The following is a 26,403-nucleotide window of genomic DNA, read 5'->3' on the forward strand; positions in this document are numbered from 1 at the left end:
TCCCCCCATGGGAAGGCAAGCAAGGAGCTAGATCTGCAGCTGGAACTGCTTAGGCGGCCTCCTGGCTGCCGGGGGACCAAGTAGTTCAGATAAAGAGCTGACCCCTTGGTCTCTTCACAGACACCACCTACCCCCTGCCCCCCCCAGAGCCCACTGAGCAGGAACACAGTACAAAACAGGAGTGGATTAAGTCATTAATTCAGCGGCAAGTGGAACAAAGTGACATTGCTCCAAGGCGCCGGCAGCCCTGAGCTCTGCCGAGGCGTCAGTGCCCGCTGGTTCCGCCTGCAGCCTGGGCTGGAGGTGGGGGAGTGGCCCATCCAGGTGGGGGGATGAGAGCAGCTCCAGTCACTCGCCCTTCATGACACAGGAAGTTGAAAGTGGCACAGGCATTGGGCTGCAAGGAGAAGGCCGGCATCAGCGCAGCTGGGGCCCGGCCCGCGCCGCCCCCGCGCCCCGAGTGCTGCGGCTCACCGTGTCCTGCACCTCCACAGCGATGCCGCGCTGCCGCATGGCTCGCAGCACCCGGGCCTGCAGCCGTTCGGTCCGGTCACCAGTGCCCACCACAACAATCTCTAGGGAAGGATGTGCACAGCTGGCCCACAACCAGCTCTGTCCAGACGCTGGGGTTGGGGTGGCTCTGGGGCTCAGCACGTCTGCCCGCTCCCCTCCAGTACCTATTGGGGGCTCCAGCATCCAGAAGAGAGAGAGGCTTTCTTCCGTGATTTCCTGGTGGGACCCGACCTGCGTGGGGGGAGGCAGGTTAGCGCAGAACCCGCGCTCCCTGGCCCCGGGTGGGCTCCGCGGCGGGCAGGCGGGCGGGCTCACGTTCCACTGCACCACCGAGGGCGGGAGCAGCGCGCAGGGCCCCAGCACGCGGTTTCCGTTGACCGTGAAGCCGCGGCTGCTGTAGCTGTCGATGTACACGGCGTGCGGGGACTCGCGCTGCAGCAGAGAGATTCGCGTGCGCTGGTAGAGCTCGTCGTCAGCCGGGGTGAGCCGGTGCCCACGCCGTGGGGCCCTGCGGAGGGGCGGTGAGGAGCGCGCCGGCCGGGGTCAGCCGGTGAGGGGCCGAGGGGCGCGGGGAAGGGGGCGCGGCCCGAACTCACCGCAGCAGCTGGGCGGGGGCGGCCCGCGCTCTGGGCAGACAGCGGAGCAGCGACGCGGCGACCATGGCTGACCGGCGCGCGGAGAAGCGGGAACCGGGTCAAGGGGCCGCGGGGAGCGCTGGCCGCACGCCCACAGCGCCCCCCTGCGTCCGGAGGGCGCGGCGCAGCCCCGCCGCCCATCCCGAGGCGCCCGCCCTCCCCCGGGACTCCCGCGGCGCACCTGCCGCGCCGTCGCTCCGTCCCGCACACCTGGCTGGGCGCGCCGCCAACCGCCCACCCCTAATCCCGGGCTCCCGGCGTCGGATTCCGGGGGCCGGGCGGCGGCTCAGGTTCTCCGCTCGCCGCGGTCGCGCCCCTCCCCAACCGTCACTCGCGCGACCGTTGGCGGCGGCGCCGGGCGGTGCCGCGCGTGGATTGGCTTCTCGGGAGCGCGCGGGGGCGTGGTCGGCCGGTTGCTCCTTAAAATGGCCCCAAGTGTGCGGGCAGAGCAAAGCGGAAGGGACGCCGGAGTAGAGCGGCTGTGGCCTTCCGGAGGTAGTGGCCGGGCCGAACCGCACCAAACCCGGAGGGAGACGGCGCCCGCAACTTCACCCTGAGCTCGCTCGCCTGGCTTGCGTCCCGCGACTAGTGCCCCTGCCTGGGTCACCTCCGCGCACCCGGGTCGCGGCCTCAGGGGGATGTCGCCGTGTGCCAGTCGCGCGGGTCGGGCGGGCGGCAGGGGGTCACCGCCGAGGACGGGCGCAGTGGCTTCTCGCGGACTCCGTTGCCACCGTGGGGCCCCTCGTGCTCCGGGCGCTGACGTCCGGACAAAGGGCCCAGGTGCGGGGCTGTCCCGAGGCGGGCGCGTGGGTTCACTTCCCCTCCGGGACCCCGGGCGCGCTCCATCCTGGCTGACCCCGAAGCCCCGTCCCACCGCCTCGCCGCCGTGACCGCAGCAGTGGCCCTACCTGCAGGGGACCCACAGGACTAATCCTATCCCACAGGTCTAATCCGGATCGGGACCAGATCCCAGGGGAGGCCTCACTGCCCCACCTATTGTTTTGGGACTCAGTTGAGCGCCTCGTTCACACCGGACTGGGTTTCACCGCCTGTTCCTGGGTCGCCTCCTGGGACTGGGAATGGGGGGTTCGAATCTGGCCCCAGGGCAAGGAACCCCCCACCCCCCATGGCTGGACAGCGGGCAACGGAATCCCAAAAGCAGCTGTTGTCTCCAGAGCATTCCAGCTGCGCTTGGATTTCGTTCCCTGCTCTCCTGCCTGAGCAGCGACCTGGCCCTGACCCCAGACACTTTGTGGGGTCCCTTTCTCAGTTGCGCCCTCGGTCTGGACGTGGCGTAGCCGGCGGAGAGCCGAGCGGTGGCCATCTCCAACCCGGAGTGGCCTTGGCGAGGGAGGGCGGGCCAGGGCTTCCGGATACGGCTGCCGTGGCGCGGAGTCCCCCAGGGCCGCCCCAGCCCGCCGCTCGCTAAAGATAGCCCTTCACTTCCTGGGGAAAAACCACCCCAACCGTCTCGTGTACCGGGGGTAGCTGAGGGCCAGGCCGCGCGCCTGCAGCACGGAAGGCGCTTTGGAATGACACGATCACTCCCGTTGAGTGGGCACCCGAGAAGCCATCGGGAATGTCGTGTCCGCCCAGTGCCCTTCGGCGCTTCCCTGCAGGGCATGGGGGCCTGTCGTGGGGACCCCTCCTTCAGACCTGGGCGCTCTGCGGCAGGTGTAGTCGCCCCTAAGGAAGAGGGAAAGGGACTAAAGGTGCGTCGGAGTGAAACCCTTGCGAGACCCCGCGCTGTCCTGCCGGAGGAGGGACGTCGCGGCGTGGAGGGCCCACGGTGGGAGCAGCGGCATTCGGCGGGGCCGCCGGGGAAGCAGAGGCATCAGCAGGACGCTGTCGCGGTGGCTGCAGCTCCTCGGGACTCAAAACTGGGACTATGGGAGCGAGCACTGGGATAAAGACGAGCAACACCAAGAGGGAAAGGCAAATACCCTGAAGCCGAAGAGCTCAATTTCTGTAGAATTGAACGTTTTGTGAGAAGGGGCTGTACTGTGGCTGCCCAACGCCGGGGACGATTCCCTGGGAACGCTGGCCTTGTGGTCAGTGTGAAACTGGAGAAATGGGCCCTCACACACGCGGGATGGCCGCCTTGGGGACGACAGAGCCTGTCCGAGCGCAGCGGACCCTAGAATCCGGTCCCCGGCCGCTCGTGCGGGTGACGACAGCATCCTGAGCCCGCAGCGGCCCTCGAGCTCCGCAGGAGGGAGGTGGCCGCCCTAGACCCCGCCGCGCACCTGTCCGTTCCGGGCCGCCGCTGGTCCGCCGGGCTCGCCGGCCCAGGAAGTCCTGCCCCCCGGAAGTCCGGCCTCCCAACAAGCTGCTTCCTGCTCCGGGCGCCATGGCGGTGGCGCGTCTAGGGGTCGGGGAGACTCTCGGGGCCCTCAACGCGGCCCTGGGGCCCGGGGACCCCGTGTGGCTGAAGGAGAAGCACGCACGCCGCCTACGCGCCCGAGACTTCCTGGCACCGCGTCGCGCGCTGCAGGCGCGCTTCGGGGACGGGCAAGTCCCCGAGAGGCTGGTCCAGGCCGTAGCCGGCCTGCAGGGCCCCGGCGTGGCCCCCGTGCTGCGCTGTGCGCTCACCCCCGCGGGCTTGGCGCTTCAGCTGCGGCGGCCCGCAGTCTTTGCGTGCGTCCTGGGCGCCGTGGCCTCCTACACCGCGCCCTCTGTGCCCGCCATCCCGGTCCCGCGCGTTGTGCTGCACTGCCCGACGCTGCGCGGCACCCCCTGCGCCCTCCGCCTCAGCCAGCTGCGGGCTGTGCTCGTGGCCGACCACCTGGCGCGAGCACTGCGCGCCCAAGGGTGAGCGTGGCGGGGTGCGGGCGGGCGGCTCGCGGGCTTCTGCGGCTGGGAAGTGGGCGAGTCGGGCCCGGAGTGCAGGCTAAGGCGGCCGCCCCCGCCTCGTAGGGTGAGTGTGCGCCTCGTACCTGCAGTGCGGGACCCGCACATGGCGACCTTCCTGCAGCAGCTGTGTGTGGACTGGCCCGCTGCCCCCGCCAGACCTGCGCCCGACGCCCTCAGGACCCGCGCGCTGGCGGAACTTTCCCCGGCCCGGGACGGAGGAGCCCTGCCTCCTGGCGCCCTGGGCACCGTGTGCCTGAAGGAGCTGGTGGAAGAACGGGGCCGCATGGCCGGCTATGACCCCAACCTAGACAGCTGTGTGGGTAGGACCTGAGGGCCGATGGGGCCAGGAAGAAGGCGGGGAGCCCTGCCCCTCCAGCCAGTCGCAGCGCCTGCGTTCCCTCCGCAGTGACCGAGGACGCTCTCTCTGTGCTGGCCGAGCTGCAGGAGGCCGGGCAGCAGACGCCTGAGGACGCCTACCCCGGCCCGGTCGGTGCTGGCTCCCCGCCGCGGGCCTCTGGCAAAGCAGGCATTCCGAGTCCCTGCGGTGACCGCCCTCTTACCTCTCTGCAGGCCGCGGCCCCGGGTGCTGGTATGGACGGCTGGACAGTTGTGCACGTGGTGAGCTGTGAGGAGGAGTTCCAGCAACAGAAGCTGGATCTGCTTTGGTGGAAGTTGGATGACCAGGCTCCCCTCCGACAAGTTAGTGGCGCAGGAGCTCCCCTTCCAGCCTCAGGCCCAGAAAACCTTTGTAGGGCCTGTTGGAGGCCAGAGCCCAGTGACCCTTGATCTCTGGGGAGAGGTTAGGCTTGGCGAGTGGGTACGCGCAGTACTTGGAGTTCTGGGAGAAGGTGAGGCCTGGAGGTGGGAGGACTTGGTCGAGGCTGGGGACCATGTGCTGAGTGGCCTGGGCACCAGCTCTGGGTTCCTGGGGGGACCAGCTGGCTGAGCACATGTCTTGCCCTGACAGAAGCACCTGGTCTGCGGCCCAGTGAAGGTAGCTGGTGTGCCTGGCTCCCTGACGGCCTCGGAGTACTACGAGTGAGTGAGGCTGAAGGCAGGCCGTGTGGCTGTGGCAGTGGGGACCCTACCCACGGGCCCTCCTCTTACTTTTCCAAATGCAGGCTCCGGCAGGCCCAGGTGTGCAAGGCCTCAGCACGGAAGCACGGCAGGGACCTGACGTCAGGTGTGTCCCGGATCCCCTCGCTGGGCTTTGGGGTGGGGACAGGTCATTTGCTCTGTGCCCCCAGAGACCAGCTGACAGGCTCTGGTCCCTCAGATCTGGCCTGGACAGAGGTCTTCAGGGTTCTCTCTGTGGCATCTATCAAGTTTGAGATGCTCAGCACGGCCCCCCAAAGTCAGGTGAGCCTGGGCACCCCCCCCAGGACCCTGGTGGAGGGGCAGGGAATGAATGTGGTGGCTGTCCCCTGCTGCAACTGTGCCCTCCTTAGCTCCTCCTGGCCCTGGCTGACGGCACCTCCACAAAGGGCACCAGGAGTGGCGTCTTTGTCATGTATAACTGCGCCCGCCTGGCCACCCTCTTTGAGGGTTACAGCCTCGGTGTCGAGCAAGGACTGTACCCTGCTGCTCCGCCTGCCAGCAGGCTGGATTTCTCGTTGCTGCGTGATGAGGTGAGTGCCCCTCCTGGGAGCTGCCACCCACAGGTGGCTCGGGCCTCCCCCCAGCACCCTTCTCCCCACAGGGCGAGTGGCTGCTGCTCTTCAACAGCATCCTGCCCTTCCCGGACCTGCTGAGCTGGACAGGGGCTCTGGCCCGTGACACCCCAGGGCTCCACACTGCTGTGCGCACAGAAACGGTGAGACGAGGCCAGAGCGGGCGCTATCTGCTCTCCTTTATTTTGCTCTGGGTACAAGTCAGGCCACTGGCCAGTGACTCCGTTTGCCCGCAGGTGTGCAGGTTCCTGGCACAGCTCAGCATGGACTTCAGTTCATACTATAACCGCGTGCACGTGCTCGGGGTGAGTGCCCAGCAGGAGGGGTCCTGGGGACGGCAGCAAAGGCGAGACCAGCAGATCCCTTCTCTCCTCCAGGAGCCCCGGCCCCACCTGTTCACTCAGATGTGTGCCCGCCTACAGCTGCTGCGGGCTCTGCGTGAGGTGCTCCACGCGGGCCTGGCCATGCTGGGCCTCCCACCACTGAGCCACGTCTAAGGCCAGGGGCCCTGACAGCTGGGAATGTGTTCAGTCATCAAATGGGAAAACTGCCACATGTGGTGTCAAGAGGTCTGGTGCTGAAATACACTGCTTCCGTCACACGGCGTCGTCCTCCTGTGGGGAGGTGTTGGGGGGACGGGGCCTGGGCCTGGGCCTGGGCCTGCTCAGGCAGCCTCCACTCCTCTCCAGCTCTGGCTCTGAGGCTGGGGACTCGAGGCTGTCGTCATCTCTGCCATCCCTTGAGGCCCACTGGGCACGGCAGTCATGCCTGCTGTGGGCAGATGCCATGCCCAGTGGGCAGCCTCTGTGGGTTGCTTCAGTCATACCAGTTGTAAACCTCCAGCCCTTGGCCCCCAAGAGCACAGCGGTGGCCAAACTCAGGGCTCACAGGCCAGCAGTCCATGTCGGCCACATCTGGTACGTGGTACACCGTGCTGTTCATGAAGGTGGGCTCACCGTGCCCCAGGCGCCAGAAGGTCAGCCGTTGGTCAATGGAAGCTGAGACCATCAGGCTGGGGCTCAAGATCTTGAGGCCAGTCACGTGTGCAGCATGGGCACAGGGGACTGAGTATTCTTCCAGCACGTGCAGCTGGGGCATCAGCACGGCACCCCCACCCGCCCTCTCCAGCTCTGGTGTGTCCACGGCAAGCTCGAAGATGTGCAGGGAGCCATCCTCACTGCCACTGGCCACAAGGTGGCCCTCCTGTGTGGGCAAGGTATGTAGACTGTTGACACCACAGCTGTGAGCCTGGACGGTCAGGCCGGGTGGGCCCAGCTCTGCAGGAAAAAGGTGGTTAGGGCCCAGCCTGCCATGCTGGAGGCCAAGCAGGGGCCGGGGAGGGTCAGGCATGCCAACTGCTCACGGTGGGGGAGCCCAGGGGCTGTTGGAGGCTCCAGGGCTGTGGAGCCATGGTCAAGCACAGTGGTGAGGTCCCAGAAGGCCAGGCTGCCATCAGTGGCTGCACTGCACAGGAACAGCCTCCTGCAGTCGAGGACAGGGCATCTGGGTCAGAATGGGATGCAGGAGACAGCAGTTCCCACCCGACGCAGGGCCCCACATGGCCCCTCACCGCTGCTGGCTGGGCACCTCGTGTGTGAAGGAATGAACCTTGAGGACACAGCGTTTGTGGTGAAAGGTTTCTGCCAGGAGCTGCAGCCGCCGTCCAGACTCCTGCAAAAGAAAGAGCCTGCGGGCCAAGGGTGCAGCCCGCAGCCCACTGCAGAACCCCCCACGCCCCTGGCCCGGCCCAGGCTCTCACCTCACTGCCCCATCGCTACAGGCTGCAGCCACCAGGGGGCCGAGGCCAGGCCGGTCGAGCTCACACACAGCTAGGGACATGTACCTGTGAGGCCACACAGAGGTCAGGCAGGGCCAGGAGCAGGGGGTCGGACCCGACCCACACTCTTGCCCACCAGGGCCCATCACCTGGTCTCCGGATCCACCTTGACCATCCGGTGCCGATTACGCTGCCGGTCCCAGTATTCGTCCAGCCGGTGGGATGAAAGGTGCATGACGTGGCAGGCCAGGCGGCTTGGGGCACTGGGCTCCGGGGTGACCGTGATGCTGAAGCAGTGCATTTCGGCCCGTCCCCCCGCAGATACTACGTGGGCAGTCAGGCCTGGCCGAGGACTCTGAGGGCCTCCTGGGCTGCCAGCACCCCACACAGCCACTGCACGCACGGAGGAGATGTGGTTACAGACGGCTGTAAGCGCGTGGGCTGAGCCCGTGGCTGTGGGGAGCGCCAGGACACAGAGGGTGGTGTCCTCGCTGCACGTGATGATGATGTCAGTTAGGCCCGGCCCCTCGCTGCCAGGCTCTCCGTGGTCAGGCTGCATGAAGCTGGGGACCCCAAATTCAGGCCCCACAGGGATGGTGCCCACCAGTCTCACACACGTGATCTCCCGACCATGCAGGCTCTCTCGGAGAATCACGTGTGGCCGGGTGCAGCCCCCCAGTGCCCGGTACAGCATGACGTCCCCATCCTTTAGGTAGGCAAAGGCCATGGCCGCCTCAGTATCAGAGAAGGCCCAGGAGCGATGCCCTCCACCGCAGCTGACGACATGCAGCCTCTCGTGGGACCGGGCGCTCCAAACCACAAACTCGTTGGCATGGAATCCCAGGACGGCCACACTGCCGTCGGCCACCACACGGAGCCCGGCCACCCAGTTCATGCCTCGGCAGCACTTCTGCCTGAGGACAGGCTGGAGCTGGCCGCCTCGCACAAAGAGCTGGTAGTAGGCACCGTCGCGCCCTGTGGTGTACACGTAGCCTCCGTGGCAGGTGACTGAGGTCACACCCTGCTTTCCATGCAGAGAGGGGAGGGCGGACACGGGGCCCCACTCAGTCGCGGTGTTCTCGTCGCTGTCATGGCCGCCCCCTGCTCTGGGTGCCCCAGCACCTGCATTGCCTCCAAGCCCAAGATCCTTGAGCAGACCTGGTCTGGATGGGAACAGTAACACAGAGCCGCGGCGGTCCCCACACACCAGGAAGTCCCCCGGGGGTAGGAAGGCACTGCACGTGTGCCATCTCTGCTTGCTCGGAGGCAGCAGGTACCGGCAGCGCTCCGTGACAAAGATCGCCTTGCCAGAGGGCGCAGCCGAGATCTCCAGGCAGGCCACAACACCACCAGGGCCCGATGCCAGCAACAGGAGCTCCTCGTAGCCTCGCAGGGCCCAGCTCAGGCTGTGCACCTTCCCACGGAACAGGGTCAGCTCCACAGCGGCCGCTGGCGTGTTGATGGGGACGACCTTGACGTGGCCCTCCCCATTTGCCATGGCGCACAGTCCAAACCCCTCGGGACCAGGAGCTGCCTCCAGGAGGCAGTAGGGCTGGAAGCGCTTGTCCTCGAGCAGCTGCTGCCAGCACTTGGCCTCAAGATCACAGAGATACAAGGCCCCCGCATCTGTCACTGCCAGTAGTCGCCATGAGCCGGCCAGTGTCACAGCCTTGAGGACACCTGGCCTGCTACGGGACTTGAAGCAGAGAGCTGAGACCCCCGACCCCAGGTGCCCACGCCCTACCAGATGCCACAGCCGAATGCCAGAGTCATCACCCCCAGTGATAACCCAGGCCTGCCTCTCATGGGCAGCGATGGCCCGGATCCCACGGCCCTGGTGGCCCCGAAAGGCCTGAAGGATCTCGCCTTCGTGGCTCCAGACCAAGCAGACACAGTCCTCTCCAGCACTGATGAGGTAACTCTCTAGGAGCTTGACCTGCCACACGCGGGCGCTGTGCCCGAAGCAGTGCCCTGTGTTTTGCACCCGACCCCCAGGTATGCGCAGGTCACCCACCTTCCAGATGCGAACACTTCGGTCTTCTGAAGCTGTGGCCAACAAGCCCTTGCTTTCCAGGTACGACATACTGAAGATGACCCCCACGTGCCCACTGACCCGCCGGTCAGGGGCCACGGCCTTCTTGTCTGGTAGGGTGGCTGCTGGGTACCAGACCAGGAGCTGGTTGGAAACAGCACCTGCCACCATGGTTAGCTCCTTCCAGGTGTCACCAATCAGGCAAGCGGCCGAGAGGGTGCACCTGTCCGTGCAGGGCACCTCCTGCAGGACACAGCCTCCCACGGGGTCATACAACACTACTGAGTTGTGGCCCAGGGCCAAGGCCACGTTCCCTTCAAGCCAACGTGCATCCCAGATCCAATCAGACATGTTGCACAGGCTGGAGCGCCAGAGCTCCCGGAAGTGGCCCTGTCCCCAGCTCACTTTCACGACTCGGAGTCCCTTGCTCCCGAACACAGCCACCGTGGCCTCAGCGTTGAGGTCTGCGCTGGGCTCCAGTTGCACCCGAAACCCATGGATAAGGTAGTGGCCGAGCAGGCTCTGCACTCGCTTCGTCATCCGCAGGTGCCCCCCGAAGTCCAAGGTGTACACCAGGACATCCGGCCCCTCACCTAGACACAGGTGAGGCCGCCTCAGTGCCCCCTACGACTTGGGGGAGCTGTGGAGGCACAGGCGGCAGGGAAGACCCCCAGCATGCAGCCCACCAGCCTTTCAGGACTCAGCTTGGCCTCAGCTTCAGTGGACTCTCGGTGCGGACTCTGAGCCCTCACCAGCCACTCCCGACATTCAGCCCGACCATCTCCTCCTTGCCCACCTAACTGCCCACGTTTCGGACGGGATCCCTCTCAGCTTCAGTCCCAAAGTCTTAGCTTCATCTACCTCGGCTGGCATCCCTTGTGGTAGGCCGGCCTTCCACCTCGGGGCCCGACAGAAGCCCTAGTGACCTCCAGGAGCTGTGAGCAGGGGGAGACTAGAAGAGGGAGCGGGGGCTCCCGGACCCTCAGCGGCCCGTTGGGCGGCCCTGCAGGCACCTCCCACTCAGCTCACCCCTGGGCTCTCTCCAGGCAACACATCGCAAGGACCATTGCCACCCTGCCTGCCCCCAGGGAGTCCACCGTGTGCTTTTAACTTCCCACATTGCACTCTGTCCCCAAGTCCTGTGCCTTACATTTTCTAAAGAGTCTCGCCTAAGGCATCATTTGACCTGACGTGAGTGACACTAGCAGTCCCTCAGCTGTGCTCACAACCTGACCTTCATTCTACTGAGTATGGACTTCACACCGCCACTCAACTGAACCACGCTCTTAAACTGTTAAGACCCTCGGAAGAATATATATGTTGTGTTGCTTCAAGAACGTAAAATGGGACCATCTCACCTAGTGGTTCTCAACGGGGGGGTGGGGGGGGCAGTCCCCGCCCCAGAAAACACTTGGCAATGTCTGCGGACACACTTGGTCGTCATGACTGGCAGCTGTGCAGCGGCACCTAGGGGTGGCGGCCAGGGCTGCTGCAGCACAGACGGCCCCTTACACGGGGCACCATCTGACCCAGCAGGTCAGTAGTGCAGTGACTGCGAATCTTGGTCTAATCTGACCAGGCTGGGTGTTGGGGGAGGACACCTTTCCTGGCAGAGGAAAGAGCAGGTCGGATGGCCCTGAGGTGAGCAAAAGCTTTGGGTAGCTTGGCTGGCATAGTAAACAGGCTCCAGTCTGGGATAAAGAGGGTGCTGTGGAAGGCCCAAGAGACAGTTCATGGCCTCATGGCCTCCCGTGATGGCAACAGAGGCCAACAAATGCCCCAAGTGAGAAACTAAGGTCAACTAGACCGGCTGGTGCTCCCCCCCGCGCAGAGTTGGAGCACCTGGGCCCTTGGGCCTGGAACTCAGATCAGAGGTGCACATGGGTGGCCTTCCGCAACTGCATCAATGCACCGCCTTGGGAGTCACAGGAGCAGGTGAATTCACTTGAAGAGCTTTCTAACCTGCGTCTCCAGTCATTCCCCTGCTTGAAGCACTTCACTGGGGCCTCCCCACCACCTTTAGGAATAGACTCAGGCCCAGGCCTAGCACTGTCCGGCTCTGCTCACTTCTCCAGGCTCCCAGGAATGCCCCCTTTCCCCAAAGTGACCAACTCTCCGAGCCTCAGTCACCCCTGCATGTTCACCCCATGGGCGCGTAGAACACGAGAGGACCCGTGGGCTTCCAGCCCCTTAGGAAGGCGGCGGCTCCCTCGGGGCCTGCAGCCAGGGCCCTGCCTGGGAACCCGCGTGGAACCGCACCACCTGCGGTCACCGGCTCCCGGCCGGGGCGGGTTCTCCGCACGCCCCCGGGCAGGGCTGTCCACGGCTTACTTCCGGACCCCATCCCCGCCAGAGCGGCTCCCCCCACCCGCCGGGTCAGGCCACGCCGCCCGCCCGGGTCTGCGCCCGCTGCAGCTCCCTGAGGAAGACCCAGCGCCGGCCGGCGCCCGCGACCCGCTTTGTCCTCACGGTCCCGCCCCGGCGGCGCTCGGCTCCCCGCCCGCCAGCGCGCGCCTCCAGACAAGCCTCACCCGCCAACAGCCGGTCCCCCACGCACTCCAGCCCCGTGACTGGGAGCAGAATGAGCTCCGAGGTCGCCCGCGGCCAAACGGAGTCCTCACGAGCGTCCATGTCGCACTCTCCGCCGCGCCGCCCCGGCTGACCACGAGCCGCGCTCTCGCGAGAACAGCCTGCCGAGCCACAGCTCTGCAGCGCCCGAGGTAAGAAGCCTCCACGCCGGAGCGTGAGCCGGCCCCTGATTGGCGAGCGGAGCCGCCCCGCCCCCGTCACGTGACACTCGCCGTGCGCGGCGGCAGACCCAGCGCTCTGGGCGGGTGGCTTTATTGCACGCGGCCGCGCGGGTCTGCACAATCGACGGGGGGCCCTGCTCAGAGTTCCACGCGCACGTCGCGGTAGGCGCGGTCCAGGGCCCACTCCGGCTGCGAGTCGCCGCCCCCTTCGCGGGCCATGCGCGCCATCTCCTGCTGGAACAGCGCTTGCCGCGGCCGGCTGGGGTCCACATTGATCCAGTTGTTGGCGATCCACTTAGTGCCTCTCGTGACCAGGCAGCCCCCGTGCAGCGAGTAATCGTCTACGTCGCCCACCCAACCTAGCGGGGGAGGCTGGTGTGAGCAGGGAAGTACGGGGCCCGAGGGACCCCACGCTGTGCTGGCCGGACACCTGAGGTGGCATGTGGCCCCAAGGCCGCCCTGGGGGCTCAGCATCTTTTTGCGAACGAATGCCTTGTCAACACCCCTGGCCCTCTGAGAGCAGCTTTCTGGCTGCCAGGCCTGTTCACAGGCCTTCCTGGCCTGGGTCAGTGACGGACATGTGTCCCCACCCCAAGTGAGCTTGAAGGCTCGGAAATCAGGGGATTACAGGGGTCCAGATCACCCAGGAGGGGCACAGGGGCAGGCTGCTAGTCACTGAGGAGGGTTGTTGGCAGACAGTAGGGGCAGAAGACCATTTGTAGGGCAGACAAGAAAAAAGGCCCACTAAGTGGGAGCTGGAGCTGGGTGAAGGGAAGCTTCCCTCAAAGCGCCGTGGCTTGGCCACAGGACTCACCTTGTCCATCAGGCAGGTAGTTGTACCAGAAGACTGCCGTGCCCTGCCGGGGCTTGACACGTAGGTTCCCCTTGTCACAGTGCCTCCGAGTGTCGCGGAGGTCAACGTCATCCTGAATCAGACTCTGTGGGCAGCAGGGTGGTGGGATTTTCAAGCTGCCCCCACTGTGTGGCCAGGAGCTAAGGCCAGGCAGCCAAAAGTGGCCAGAAGGAAACCGGCCAGCTGTGCCCAGGGGTGCTCAGGCCCTCACAGCAGGTCTAGGGGGTGTGCACATCTGCCCGGGCCCTGCACCCCACCAGTTACAGCCCTTGACCCCTACCTACCATTTCATCATAGGTTCTGTTGTCTGCTACGGGGAAGACAGTCTCACCCCCACCGGTGACGTTGTTCAAGTAGAACAGCACTGTCATGTAGCTGTAAGGCAAGGGGGGCTGTTCAGCAGGCCCCTAGCTGTGGGCGCTCCAGGGCTTGTGGGTGGGATATGCTGCCCAGGCTCCCGAGGGCCAGAGGGGCAGCCTGGGACTGGGGACAACAATCTCTTGCTGTGTGTCATGGTGTTTTCTGTGGCCACAGCCAAGGGCCGGCTGAGGAAGGCAGGCGGCCGGCAGCATCAAGATCATGCCGAGGGACTGGCTGGGACCAGAAGGGGCTTGAAGAGATCTGCCTCCATGCCTTGGCAGGGCGGGGGCACAGCTTTCCTAGGAGGCTGAGGCCTCCAGCAGAGGGGGGCAGAAGAGACTAGAGGTCTGGCCTTGCCCCATACCTAAGAGCTCTGGGGGTGAGTTTCAGTATCTGTGGGGACCTCAGTCTGGCCACTGAGAAGCGGCCATCCCTTTCCTGCCCCTTGGAAACAACCTGGGGGAGAGAAGGGTGTCCTTCAGCATGGCCCCTGGCAGGCCGCGCTGGTGCCGTGGGGCGCCTGGCCAGGAGTCAGAGGCAGTCTCTTGGGGAGTACTTGCCGGCAGGAGGTCTCGAAGGGCACAGACTCGTTGGCCACCAGCTTGGTGTGGGAGCAGATGGTCTCCGGGTACACGGGGCCACTGTCCACGTGCGCATGGTAGTGGCCCCCCTCGCCATAACGCACGACCTGCAGAGGCTCGCTGAGCTCCACGATCTCTGGTGACAGGCCAGTGAGGCGCAGCACCCTGCTGGGCAGCAGGCACTCGGCAGGCAACCCCATGCCAGGTGGGCCCCAAGGGGCTGGCCACAGATCTGCCCCTGCCCACCTCCCCAGGAAGCCCTGGAGGGTCACGAAGGGCTTCCTCACGATGAGCCCTTCTCCCCAGACGCCAGGGATGTCCCTGGGTGGGAAGTGAAGCTTTAGCTAAGTGGTGGGGGCACTGCCTGCCCCAGAGAAAGAGGTGGTTTATTTAAAACCCCTGGCTGCTAAGGGGGCAGGGGGTCCAGTGGACAGAGACAAGAGGTCATTTCTCTAATTAACAGAAAAAACATGCAATCTGTTTCTAATCCCAAATGTATATTGTTTGCCCAAGATCAGGAATAATTTGCCTTCGTTAAATTAATCGCCTGCTTTTTCATGGGTCCCGACCCTGGTCTACCAAGTGGACCTATACCTGTGGTTGCTGGGCCCCAGCGGGGCCTAATGCAGGACTCTGCGCCAGGGCAGCCACAGGCGCTCACCTCTGGCGGATGGCGCGCATGGCGTGGTGGGCGCCGTCCCCCTGGTAGAGCCACGCGTGCTGGCTGTTCCGCACCAGGTCACTGGACTCCACCCTGTGGCTCCTCATGTGCTTGTGGAAGTTCCGCAGGTCCATGGCAGAGAATTCCTGCAGGCTCAGCACTCCTGCACGGGGCACCCGCCAGGAATGCCCACCACGCCCATTTGGGGAGGCCGCAGAGGCAGGCCGCTCCTTCCTACCTAGCCCTGGCCTCCGGCACTGGGGGGCCATGTGTACCTGTCCCCCAACCTGGACTCGGGTCGGATGAACCTGGCTTGTGTCACGTCAGGCCCTACAGGAGGACCCAGAGAAGTTTGTTTCCTCAGTTGAAGCCTTCACTAGGCTCCCAAAAGGAGGACATCTAACCCGCTAGATCAGCTGAGCAGGGTCTCCAAAGGAAGCTTGAGCCATGTGGCCAGGAACCCAGGCCAAGGATTGCCACTGGCTATCAGCCTGGCTCTAGGGCACAGGGACCACCCTCAGGTCCTGCAGATGGCGGGCGAGAGCAGTCAGAGCTGGGGCTGCTCCCCAGGGCTCCCCGCGTGGCCTCAGCAGAGAAAGCCGGGCCACTCTCTCAAATGAGAACACTCCAGACCTGTTGCTGCCCTGCCCACAGAACAGGGCTCTACCCCCTTGGGGTTCTGGCAGAGCAGCTGGCGTTGCCTGGCCTGACCCAAGGGAGACACCTCCCACCCTTCAGTCCAGATTTCTCTGGGGTGGGGGCCGCAAGGACTGAGCCTGCCCCAGCTGCATAGGCAGGGGCACCGGCAGCATGATGCCCCTCTGGCCACAGGTCCTGGCCACATTCTTCAGTCTGGGCTCACCAGCCCCAAAGCCACTCCCCAAGGCCTGCCTGTCCCGTCTTCCTCAGTTGGTTCAGAACCTGGGCATGAGGGTGATGACCACTGCCAAAGGGGGGCCTCTGCATGACAGCTGCCCTGCCCACCTCGTGCTGGCCTCCCTATTCCCGTGCCGCTCCCCACTCACTCCACCCTCTCCCAGCTGGCAGCCCCACCTCCCGGACTGATGAGGTCAGAGGGTCTCCTATAACTGCCCTCTGACTGTCACCAAGGGCAATGGAGGGCCTGGCTCCTGCCTGCTTCTCAGGGCTGAGGGCCAGCTGGATCCTCGACTCCGCATCCCTGGCTGCCCTGGAGGCTGGCTGGCTATGGGGCAGGAGGCCCACCGACCCAGAGCTGTGGTCAGGCGCGAGCTCACCGTCACCATCGGGGTCAGCCTTTACCGCAGAGTACATCTCCTGAATGTTCTCTGGTGTCATCCACCGCCCACTTCCTAGGCGGGTCTGGGCCAGGACCTAAAGCACAGGACAGTCCCTCAATGGAGAGGTCCCAGGAAAGGACAGCCACCCACCACAGATGGCCACCCAGTTCCTGCTGTAGGACAAAGGGTTCAAGGGACAGGGCGTGTGCGAGGATGCAGGAGAGCGCCCGAGCCCCCACAGCTGGACTGGGGGCAGGCAGAGAGGTGTGGGGGCATCTGGAGAGGAGGCTAGGAAGCCAGTCCAGAGACCCGAAGGTCTACGAGGACCGCAGCGTTCACGGGGAGCAGAGTCAGCTGTTTGGAGGCAAAGGACAGGCCTGTGTCCTACCCAGATGCCCGAGGGCAGGTCCAGGAGACACCAGGCGGAGGCCGGGCCAGGGTGTGACCACGGGCCCCCAGGAAGCCCAGGCTCAGTGGGGCCCTCTGTATGGGCCACGGGCCCCTGCCCGCTCAGGACCTCTCTTAGAAGCCAGCGAGTGAGAGGCATGCAGAGACACAAACTTCCAGCCACCTCAGAGCTGCCACCCTCCCCTCCGAGTTCTCGGGGGCTCCCAGCCATGGCAGCAATGAACTCATCCTCACGTGGACTCTCCACCATCCTCCGGGGTTCCTGGGAGGTAGGTGGCTCTCCAGGGAAGAAATGAGCCCAGGCATGCCCATGCTGACCTGAAGTGGCATCTGACTCTTGGGACCAAAGCTACGCAGGACAAGTGACCTGGCCATCAGAAAGCCAAGTGTGGCTGCTCCTGCCCTGTGCCCACTCCAGGCCCCAGGGTCCCAACCTCACGGAGCTGCAGGTGACCATCACGGTTCCGGTCCAGCAGCTGGAAGAGGTCCAGCTGGCTGACCTGCATTGTCCCCAGTGCCTCCTCGTACTCCTCGGTGGGCAGGATCTGGCTGCGCTGTAGCCCCTTCATCTGGGCCAGGTGGATGATGAGTCGGCACTCCGCGTCACTCAGGAAGCCGGGGACCTCTGCCAGAGGCGGGGCACGGGGTCACGGCCTGAGCCCAGGCACAATGCACCCAGCCCTCCTCTTTGCAAGGCTCCTGGGGTGCTCCAGTCCCTGGGCGGCCACCAGGTCAGGAGGACCTAACAGCCCCTTTCATCCTCTCTGGACCCCGACCCCAAGGCGGAGCAGTCCTGCAAAGGTCGGCCGGCGTCTGAGATGGGGGCCTGGTGCTTGGAAGGCATGGGGGGCTCACCCAGGGTTTCGGCAGATGCTCTGAGAGGACACTCCAGGTGTCATTTACTTTTTTGAGCAAATGTGCACTGAATACCTACTCCAAGCCTCGATACCCAAGGCAAGGCTGATCTGGCCTGGGGCCTGTTTCCAGTGGCTGGACGCCCCTTCCCCCCGTCCCACCGGCTGAAGCGTGAGCCTCACACCCGGGGGCCCCACATCCTAATGGCCCCCAGGCACCGGCAGGGCAGGAGCTGGGAGAGGGGACGTCCTGAGGCCCACGCTGCCTCCATGACCCCTCAGGGCCCCTGCAGAGCGGTCCACCGCTTCCCTGGATTGATTCCCAAGCCCAAAGTCCGTGTCACTGCCAGGAGGGAGGAAGATGGGCACTCGGAGCCAGGGCGGCTTTTACAGTGACCAGAGCAGATTGCACTTAGGTAGCAGGCTCTGTGTGCTGCTCTAAGCATGGGATCAGCTCCACGCACCCATCCTGGGAAGCCAGGCCCCACTAGCCTGCCTTTCCTGTCCACGAGGAACTCACGCACAGACACACCAGCGACTTGTACTTGAATTGTGCACCCAGGCTGCTGTACTCGAATCCATGCTCACAACCCAGTCGGCTTCCACGGGCGGTGACCCAAATATGATGACACTGGGAGACAAGACAGAGGCTCTGCCTGCTTGTCTCCCACCCCAGCAAGCCCAGCAAGGGTGAGCCACCCCCTGGGGGCAGCACTGGTGGGCATGGCTGGACCAAACTGCTAAGCACATAGCTTTTTAAAAAGCAAATAAATCAACAAAGTAACCCAGAAAAAGAAAAGTAAACATAGGCCCAGGTTTCTTCAGTTCCTTAGGCTCCAGGTTAGGTTATCTGCAGGCCCAAAGATGTTACTAAAATCGGCAAATGCAAACGGCCCAGGCCAGCATCCTGGGGACTGCCTGGCTGGGTTCAAGCTGGCCAAATACAGGCGCCCTGCGTGCAGGTCCAGCCCTGCAAAGCCCTCAGCCCATTAGGGTCAACCTTATGGCTTGGCTTCTGGTGGCTCCCGGGGCCCCACCTGCTGCATACCCGATCCCCAAGCTGGGTGCTGCACCAGGACACTGGGTACACGGAGGTGAGGTTGCCCAAGCTGCTGGGCAGAGGCCGCCAAGGAGTCTGTCCCCGGCTGCCCCTGCTGGCCAGGGAGCCCTCCAGTGCCTGCCCCTTCCTCTCCCTCTCTCCCTGCTCTGCCCAGGGCAGGTAGGACAGGCACTCACGGAGAGGGCAGGGCTTCTCAGCAGGACCTGTCCTGGCGGCTGTTCCCTGAGCCCTACCGTGTGCCTCTCAGCGCCAGGGACGAAGACGAAGGATTCTGTCAGGATGTTCCTGACAGAGGGGAGGTGGCGGCCATGGGACAGAGACCTAGCGAGGGGCCCCTCAGGGTGAGGACCCGGACCCACAGATCATCAAGGGCTCCTGATTGCCTGGGCAGGCTGCTGCAGGCTGGGGGCTGGGAGCCCTTCACGGTGAGGGGTGGGAACTGTCCGCCCATGGGATCCTGGCAACAGGTGGGGCCGCAGCTAGTGGGGTGGGCTTCTCGGAGAGCCCAGAGGCCGCAGGCCGATTCATCTCCCAACCTATCCTGTGAGCAGCAGCTCCCACTATTCCCCCTTCTGCAGGGCAAGGGCCCTCCCGGAGCCCCAGGGCAGCCATGCCCGCAGCAGTAAGAATGGGCTCCTTCAAAGCTGGAGGGTGGGGCCGCCGCACTCTGCCGGCCGAACCCTAGTGAGAAGTTGTACGAGAGGGGGAACCTAACCTGCTTTCTCCCTGAAGCTCTGGAGTGCAGGGCTCCCCAACACCCTCTTCTAGGGCACTCGCTGTCCACCAGAGCCGGCGGGGAGGTACACAGGAAAGCAGCCTGGGCCACAGGCCGCAGCGAGGGGCACAGGATGAGGGCCGTAAGAATGGGGAGCAGGCTGCAGGGGAGAGGGCCGAGATTCTGGCAAGCACAGATAGCAGGACTGCTGCCAGGTGGCCAGGGTGTCGCTGCCCAGCAGCCATGGAGGGACTGGCCACCTCTCAGGCTGAGAGCAGCCAGAGGTTCCAGCCTAGAGTCCGGGAACCTCGGGTCTGAGCACCCTGCTGCCCTGGCCCTTTCCCCCGAGTCATGTACGCGTGCCACAGCCTGTGCCAGGCCATGCAGGCCAGCCCCACCCACTAGGCCACTAGCACCACCCCGGCCAGCCACCCGCCCTGCCCACACTGCCTCACTGGGGGCAGCCCACGGGACTCTGCGCTCCGTGTCTAAGCTGGTCCCGCCCTGTCCAATCACTCCCCAGCAGATCAGGTAACCGTCCCTGGCAGGAAAGAAGGGCTTCCCACAGCAGCGGTCTTTCTCAAAAAGAACCTAGAAAAGAGAGGAAAGTGCGGGCGGCAGACCTGAGGGCGCTTCCCTGCAGTTGCAGGACACCCACTGGGCCAGGAGGCCCTGACCACACCCCACTGGCACTCTGGTGAGCCCCTAGCGCCCAGCACCTCTCAAGCGCCATGCAAGGGCCTTCATTCCAGCTCCTGGCTTGGTGCTGATACAAACGCTTGGCTAGAGCTAAAGACACACGCATCCCATTTATAAGTGTGGAACCCTGCTACAACACCCAACAAAAACTCCTGCTCAGAAGGGCGGTCCGTTTCAGGGCCCTGGTTCCAAGTGCAGGGCCCGGACAGGAGGTCTCGGCCCATCAGGTGGGGGGAACTGGGGGTGCTCCTGGAGGCCTGCGCACCATCCGGTCCCCCTGGACCACTCGGCAGTGAGGACCAGGCTGGCACACCTCTGTGATGCTGGCTGCAGCGGATGCCACCTCCTAGGCAGATGGCATGCTGGGGCCTCTGAGCTTAAGGCCACTGGCTGCTCATGACCATGGGTCCCACGATCACAGGCTGTGCCTGGAGCTGGGCCGCTGGGCTCTGCAGCCGGCACCATCAGTGCCCAGATCAGGGCTGACGCAGGCAAGCAAAGCCTGGGACTTAGGAGCCGCGGAGGGACAGCTGCCTCTGCAGTGGCCAGACCGTGCAGTCCCTGGGTGCACACAAAACCTTTCTGCTGCTCTTTGTGCACCTGCAGACGGAGTCCAGAGAGGGCCCAAGGTGCACCCAGGAGCCACTTGAGCCCTTCTGAGGGGCAGCTAGGGGCCTCCTCCTCACCTGGCCATGGTCTGCCCAAACACAGGCATGCAGCTCGCTGGCAGCTATGTGGGCCAGGTGGGCAGCACTGCCCTCTCTCCTTCCCGGCCTGGGTGACCACCTAGCTACCGCCCACAAGCCTGGCACCCAGGTTGGGCAGGCTCAGAGCCTCAGGCAGCACCAGCCTGGCAGGGCCCTGCTTGTGAGCACCGCCCAGGCTCCACTCCATCTGCCTGCCCCTCCCGAGCCCACAGTTCTGCCAAGCAGCAGGTCTGTGGCGCAGCACTGGGGGAGAGGTCCAGGTGGAAAACGGCACAAGGCAGGCACTGACATCCCAGGCCTCCTGGGCATGCCAGAAGCACAGCGCTCTGAAGGGGCTGCCTATGTGGTCTAAGCTGGAAATGATATTAGGAAATCCGACAATAAAACAGTCATGGTTTTAAACTAAATTATTTTGTGTACTGGTGTCAATTCCTCATCAACCTTAGTGAGAAAAATGGACAAAACTATTGGTGGCCCACGGGAAGTGCCCCCAAAGCTGCCCAGGGAGGTGGTGGCAGCGGCTCTGAGCAAGCAGACAGACTGGAGCCTCAAGTGCCCAGTACACGCCCCCAGCCGGGCAGCAGGGAAGAGCGGTGCAGGTGAGTCGGGCCGCGCTCGCTCCCCTTCAGGGGCAGGGGCACGATGGCACGTACCGACGGAAGGCGGCTGCCAACGATGCTGACAGTGAGGAGAACACGCGCAGGCTGGGTGGCAGAGTGCCTCTCCAGACAGGTAGGTGCGGGGAGATGCTGCAGGGGGACGGCCTCAGCCTCCAGGGGAAGAGCCCAGCAGAGGCCCCCAGCGGGAGGGAGGGAGGGTGGCAGGGGGAGAGTTCTGAGGGGTGAGAGGGGAAACGAAGGAACGGGGCTGACCTGGGCTCAGACACAGAACGGGGGTGGGTGAGGCACAGGGGCAGCGAGCCACGTCAAGGAGAGCAATGTCCCCAGAGGGGTGGCAGCGACTCAGAACTGGGGCACCTCCCCTCAGAGCTGCACAGGGTGAACGCCTCGGCTGATTTCTGATGGTCCAAATTCTTGGGAAATGGCTACCCCAGCCAAGCAAGTATCTGCCAGGAACTCAGGGCAGGACCTTTTGTGGCCCAGGTCCCATTTGTCAAATGCCTCCAGGAACAAAGCTGACACAGGGGATGTTCCCTGAAAGGAGAGACTGGGGTTGCGTGGCGTGCTCTCTGGGAAGTGGTGGGTTCCCTTCCACAGAGATGGAGACCCCTGGGGTAGAGCCCCGTGCCCGCCCCAGCTTTCACCTAGGGCCCCTTGAGCCCTGTGCCACTGGGTCCCTGAGGTGGGCAGGCCACAGGCTTGGAGCCCAGAGGGTTTGGGGCAGAGGTAATGGCGCCAGGCAGACCGGCTCTCCTTGGGCTGTGCCGGCCTCTCTAGGGTGAAGCAGGGGACGGAGGGCACAGAACACAGACGCTGCCCTTCCTGGGACCCCATCTCCCATGACCGCCGCATCCCCAGCAGAGTTCTCACCACTCATCTCTTCTGTCATCCAGCACCAAGCACAGGGTTTTCTGGGTAAAACCCGGGACATCTCCCACCAACAGATTCGAGGGTAGTGGGAGAGCTTGAGGCAGCGTGGAGCGCAGCACGGGTGCCACTGCCCAGTTCTCCTGACCATACCCTGGCGCTTGGTCTATGCAGGCAGAGAGCAGTTCGCCTGCTGTCAAATCTCTTCGGCCTCCTGTGATTTACCCTGGTACCTGTGGGTCTGGGACTCTGACACGGATGCGCGCTGGGGCCTCGGGCTGGGGTTGTGGCCTTGTGGCTCACTTAACCTAACACACGTCTGAAGTACACGTGGGTCACCAGGAGACACGAGGGCACAACCCCTCAGATGTAGAAGTGGAGCTGAGCATCACTCCTTTGCCTGCATCAACCCAATGGCCCCAGGCCTTGACCCCACAGCTGCTACAAGTCTTTGCCCAGAGCTCTTTCTCAGAGGCCCACTCTGGCCACCCTGTTAGGTTTCTATCTCTGCTGAAATCCTGTTTCATTTGACTGAGTCACCATCACTGTCTGACACACTATGTGCACATATTGTCTGTGTCCTCATTTGAACATTCTGTGTGTGTGTGTGTGTGTGTGTGTGTGTGTGTGTGTGTGTGTGTGTTTTCCACAGTGTTTTCTTCAATGGCATATTCTGAGCTCCTTAATAGTGCCTGACGCAGACTGCACTGACTGTTTAACAACAACAGTGACAAAGTAATAAGACCCTGTGAGCCCCTCTCCCACACCAGGACCGACATCATGACCCACTTCCCCTCAAATAGCATGCATGGGAATCCACTCCCCCAGGCCTAGCAGGCACCCACTCAGCCAGAGCCACCTGCCCCGAGGGCGTGTGTGTGTGCCCAGACGCCCTGCTCTGGTCCCCAGCACGCCTCCTTCACACCCTTTACCCACTCCACCCCCAGCAGCCAGCCAGCCAGCCAGGGTCTGCAGGTAGGCGTGTCACTGAGTGTGGGTATCCAGGGCCAGGAAAGCGGGGCACACCTGTCTTGAGCAAGGACGAGCGGGAGCCTGGAGCCCCGACCTGGCAGGCACTGGTGGTCTCTGAAGGACCTCGGGGACTTCACGGCCAGCGTGCTGGCTCCAGGGGTAGGCCGGACTCTGATCCTGGCTTCCGATGAACTAGCTGCTCTGCTCCTCACCTTCTCACCCACAAGCTCGAGCATGTGATCTACACCCACATAATGTAAGGGTTGTAAGAAATTAAATGACATGATCACATGAAACTGAGCACATAATGAGAGCTCAGAAAACGTGAGCTATGATGCTGGCTCCAAATAAGGTCACCCTGGAGGCTTTGCCTGCTACATCTGAAAATGAGACTCTGGCCTGAGAATTCCAGGCTGCTAGTAGTAAAGACTAGTGCCCCAGTGGGGCACGTTTGGGGGCACCACTTTATCCCCATTTGGACAGCCTGTTTCTCATCAGACCACATGGCCTGCTTTGGGGCTGAGATTCCTCCTCAGAGCCCTGAAATCAGCTAGGGCCTGGTTTAGAATCTCCAAACCCATCCCTGCCATTCCACGATGAGACAGAATTGACGGTGGCGGGAAGTGTCCAAAGGCAGTTTCAGTGCCATGTTCAGACGCCAGCTTCAGGGTCACATTGCCCAGCCCTGTGATGGAAGGATCAGCAGGGAGCAGGGGTTGGAGGGGACTGTGGAAAGGTCTCCCTGTGACCCTATTATGTTGGTGGGGGCGGGTACCTCAGGTCGGGAAACCTCCCGGCTGAAAACGAAGGGGCTACTGTGAGCAAAGTGCAAAGCAGGTCAGGCAGTCAGGGGGCCTCGCAGCCCCTCCCCGGGGCGCCCGCACACTTACCGAAAAGCAGCGGCTTGAGGCTGAGGGTCCTGATGAAATGCTCCCTGCCGGCGACCAGCTGGACCTTGCGCTCGTGCCCCACCTGCGGGAAGGGCGCAGCGGGCAGCGCGGGGACAGGGCCGGGGCCTCACTTCGATGCCCCCCAGCCGGGCCAGCGGGCCAGGGCCTCACCTTGATGCCCTCCAGCCGGGCCAGCGGGCCGGGGGCGGGCGCGGGGGCTGGCGCGGGAGCGGGGTCGGGGTCGGCGGCCTTGTCGCCGTTGCTGTAGTGCACGAAGAGCAGCAGCGCCAGCACGTTGCCCAGGTACAGGTGCACGAACACCATCAGAACCAGGAAGTAGGCCCGCGAACAGATGCCGCGGGGCTTGCACAGCGGCCGCGCCGGCGCGTGCACGCCGCCGCCCAGCCCTGCCGCGGCCCCGGCCTCGGGATGCGGGTGCTCAACTGGCGCCCACCGCGGACCCTCGGGGTCAGGGCCGAGGCCCACCGCCGCCGCCGCCATGGCGCCCAGGCCGCGCGCTTAGGAGCCGCCGGGAGCGCGCCGTCGCCCGGACAACCGCTGCCATGGCGCCCAGGGCGCGCGCGCAGGTGCTGCTGGGAGCGCGCTATCGCTAGGAGACGGCCAGGACGCGCCGCTCGGCTCTGCGCCAGGACGGCTCGCTCTGGCGTCTCTCCTCGAGCTGGATCGGCGGCGGCCGACAAGCACCAGCCCCAGAGGGTGGGGGCCGACCCCCCCAAAATGCAGATGCAGACGAGGGAGGACCGTGAGAGGAAACCCGGAGAGCGACGTCTGCGCGCTTTCACTCCGGGGCACGGCGGCGCCCGGAAGTTACGCACCCTGTGGCGGCTCGGACTTCCGGCGGCGACCCTGCTGCGAACAGCTGGCGCCTCCCGCCGGCTCAGAAAGCCGCTACGCGGCGTCGGGGTCGCCCCGGCGCACGGTCGGGGGTCCTTTCCGGAGGAGCCCTGCCGACTTAGCAGTAACCCGCAGGGGTGCAGCAGGCGCTCCGGGGCGTAGCAGCGCTCCGCGCCTTAGCTGGCATGTCAAGGGGGAGAGAGACTTCTCCGTACCTGGGACTCCTGCCGCATCGGGTGGCCGAGTGCCACAGCCCGGGCGTTCGCGTGCTCCCTGCGCTTTGGGCAGGGCTACCCCCGCGCAGACAAGCACGAGCTCGCCGCCCACGTAGCCATGCGGACGAGCAACACCGAGGCAGGTCCCGCTGCTACTTTTTCCTTACGTTGTTAATACCCCCAGCCCCTCCCACTTCCTCCCCGGAAAAAGTTCTCCATTTTCTGGGCTCGGTAGGGTGCGCCAGGGGCTCCAGGGGCAGGCCGGCCCACCTCCTCTTGGAGATTCTGCACGCAATCTCAAGCTCCTCAGCAGCGAGAGCATCCACCTGTCCAGCCCCTCTTAGGGACCATCCGGTCAATCTCCTTAGGAGACTACAGAGAAACTGCCTAACAAAGGAGAGGTCCCAGACGCTCCCAAGGGGGCAGGGGGCAATGGGAGCGGCTGTGGCCCAGCTTCCCACTTGAGGTGGAGCAAGATGACAGCACTGCAGGCAGCCAGGGGCCTGGACTACCCTGTGCAGAGGCAAAGACGGAGGCAGCCAGGACCTGGCCCTTTCTCCCTAAATGGAATTCCAAAAGAAAAGGGATGGCTGCAAAAGAAATGTTCCTCATCTTCAAATAGATGAGGGTTCTAATATCAATTTAGGAGTGTTCAAACTTCCCGCAGCTTTACTCCACTCTAGTTAAGTCCCAACCCCTAAGTACAATAGTGTACTAGAAACAAAAATTTTTTTTTCCATATGAATGTTCTAAGTTTTTAAATATGGCAAATACCAACCAAGAGTCACAATTGTACCAAGGATGTTACGGGTTTCTGGTACCCACGAATGAACGTTGAGACCATTTTCAGTTTAGTCTTTTAAAACCTGTGATTAAATCACCACAAAACGCTCATGTTCCCAAAGCTATTTTTCTGAACTCCATTCACCTATATTTCTGTTATCTGTGTCCAACTGAGTTTTTCTGGCTGCTATGCACAGCTCTCCCCTGCCTAATAACCACGGGACAACAGGAGGCAAGCTGGTTGGGGGAAGGACGGGGCCTCTCCCCCTATTACTGCTCCACTTACTGGGTTGTGGGAATTTCACATCATAAGCTACAATTTCTTGGCCTTTAAAAACCCATGGTCCTTGGATGGCTAACCCTCCCACCATATAGGCCAGATCGCCTCAATCCCTGATACACAGTCAAATCTGGGCCTGCTGCTGAGCTGTGTCCTAGCCTATTATAAAAGGTGGACTTCCTTTCCGGTTTCTAACAGCAAATGCTTTTTGTTTTGCTATTTACAAGCAGTGACCATAGGCAAATGACTTACTTTGAACAGCTGTGTAATGTGGACTGTGAAGGCACCGACCCACAGGGCTGCATGAAAGTCGACTGAGTGGACATGTGCTCAGTCACCATTAATGAAACTTTTTTCAGTGCCCAAACTAGAGCCAAGCACACAGGCAATGCTCAAATTGTGCATGAATCCCTAGAGGCTACATGGAAAATTCCTCCTCTAGACTTCGCTGGAATGCTATCCTTCCTTTTCTTTTTTAAGAGCACCAAGGTCGTGGTGCCAAGGCCACAGCACACAGCACCTTGTCCACTGATC

General features: G+C 63.5%; 4 protein-coding genes and 1 long non-coding RNA gene across 9 annotated transcripts; 2 read left to right on the forward strand and 3 right to left on the reverse strand.

Moving 5' to 3' along the window:
* Positions 1–181: 181 nt before the first annotated feature.
* NDUFAF3 (NADH:ubiquinone oxidoreductase complex assembly factor 3) lies at positions 182–1,545 on the reverse strand. 3 transcript variants are annotated; one of them, XM_036877643.2, is made up of 6 exons: positions 1,330–1,545; positions 1,110–1,176; positions 829–1,021; positions 678–744; positions 475–575; positions 182–397 (listed from the first exon to the last, which is right to left on the reverse strand). In XM_036877643.2, the coding sequence occupies exons 2-6, from the start codon at positions 1,172–1,174 to the stop codon at positions 266–268; spliced, it is 558 nt and encodes a 185-aa protein (XP_036733538.2). In that variant the 5' UTR covers positions 1,175–1,176; positions 1,330–1,545; the 3' UTR covers positions 182–265. The 3 variants fall into 3 exon arrangements, with proteins under 3 accessions (XP_036733538.2, XP_036733536.2, XP_057343848.1); XM_036877641.2 differs by having other exon boundaries at positions 1,359–1,491; XM_057487865.1 differs by having other exon boundaries at positions 475–574; positions 681–744; positions 1,110–1,352.
* Positions 1,546–2,831: 1,286 nt separating this feature from the next.
* DALRD3 (DALR anticodon binding domain containing 3) lies at positions 2,832–6,272 on the forward strand. 3 transcript variants are annotated; one of them, XM_036877622.2, is made up of 11 exons: positions 2,832–3,959; positions 4,065–4,321; positions 4,408–4,487; positions 4,572–4,700; positions 4,969–5,039; positions 5,123–5,184; positions 5,278–5,360; positions 5,450–5,629; positions 5,701–5,814; positions 5,908–5,976; positions 6,049–6,272. In XM_036877622.2, exons 1-11 carry the CDS (start codon positions 3,499–3,501, stop codon positions 6,166–6,168), a joined length of 1,626 nt encoding a protein of 541 aa, XP_036733517.2. In that variant the 5' UTR covers positions 2,832–3,498; the 3' UTR covers positions 6,169–6,272. The 3 variants fall into 3 exon arrangements, with proteins under 3 accessions (XP_036733517.2, XP_036733516.2, XP_036733518.2); XM_036877621.2 differs by having other exon boundaries at positions 5,701–5,976; XM_036877623.2 differs by lacking the exon at positions 5,450–5,629 and having other exon boundaries at positions 5,701–5,976.
* WDR6 (WD repeat domain 6) lies at positions 5,834–12,274 on the reverse strand. The gene is made up of 6 exons (XM_036877607.2): positions 12,012–12,274; positions 7,598–10,073; positions 7,431–7,514; positions 7,242–7,358; positions 7,035–7,153; positions 5,834–6,948 (listed from the first exon to the last, which is right to left on the reverse strand). The coding sequence occupies exons 1-6, from the start codon at positions 12,109–12,111 to the stop codon at positions 6,488–6,490; spliced, it is 3,357 nt and encodes a 1,118-aa protein (XP_036733502.2). The 5' UTR covers positions 12,112–12,274; the 3' UTR covers positions 5,834–6,487.
* Positions 12,275–12,305: 31 nt separating this feature from the next.
* On the reverse strand, positions 12,306–24,550 carry P4HTM (prolyl 4-hydroxylase, transmembrane). The gene is made up of 9 exons (XM_036877637.2): positions 23,908–24,550; positions 23,737–23,818; positions 16,787–16,977; positions 15,942–16,038; positions 14,686–14,848; positions 14,004–14,189; positions 13,368–13,458; positions 13,045–13,168; positions 12,306–12,589 (listed from the first exon to the last, which is right to left on the reverse strand). Exons 1-9 carry the CDS (start codon positions 24,235–24,237, stop codon positions 12,369–12,371), a joined length of 1,485 nt encoding a protein of 494 aa, XP_036733532.2. The 5' UTR covers positions 24,238–24,550; the 3' UTR covers positions 12,306–12,368.
* Positions 18,054–22,183, forward strand: LOC130679247 (uncharacterized). The gene is made up of 3 exons (XR_008992354.1): positions 18,054–18,809; positions 19,505–21,119; positions 22,049–22,183. It is a non-coding gene; the product is annotated as an uncharacterized LOC130679247 (long non-coding RNA).
* Positions 24,551–26,403: the final 1,853 nt, after the last annotated feature.

Source organism: Manis pentadactyla, chromosome 1 (genome assembly GCF_030020395.1).
Source record: "Manis pentadactyla isolate mManPen7 chromosome 1, mManPen7.hap1, whole genome shotgun sequence".
In the NCBI taxonomy this organism is placed as follows: Eukaryota; Metazoa; Chordata; class Mammalia; order Pholidota; family Manidae; genus Manis; species Manis pentadactyla.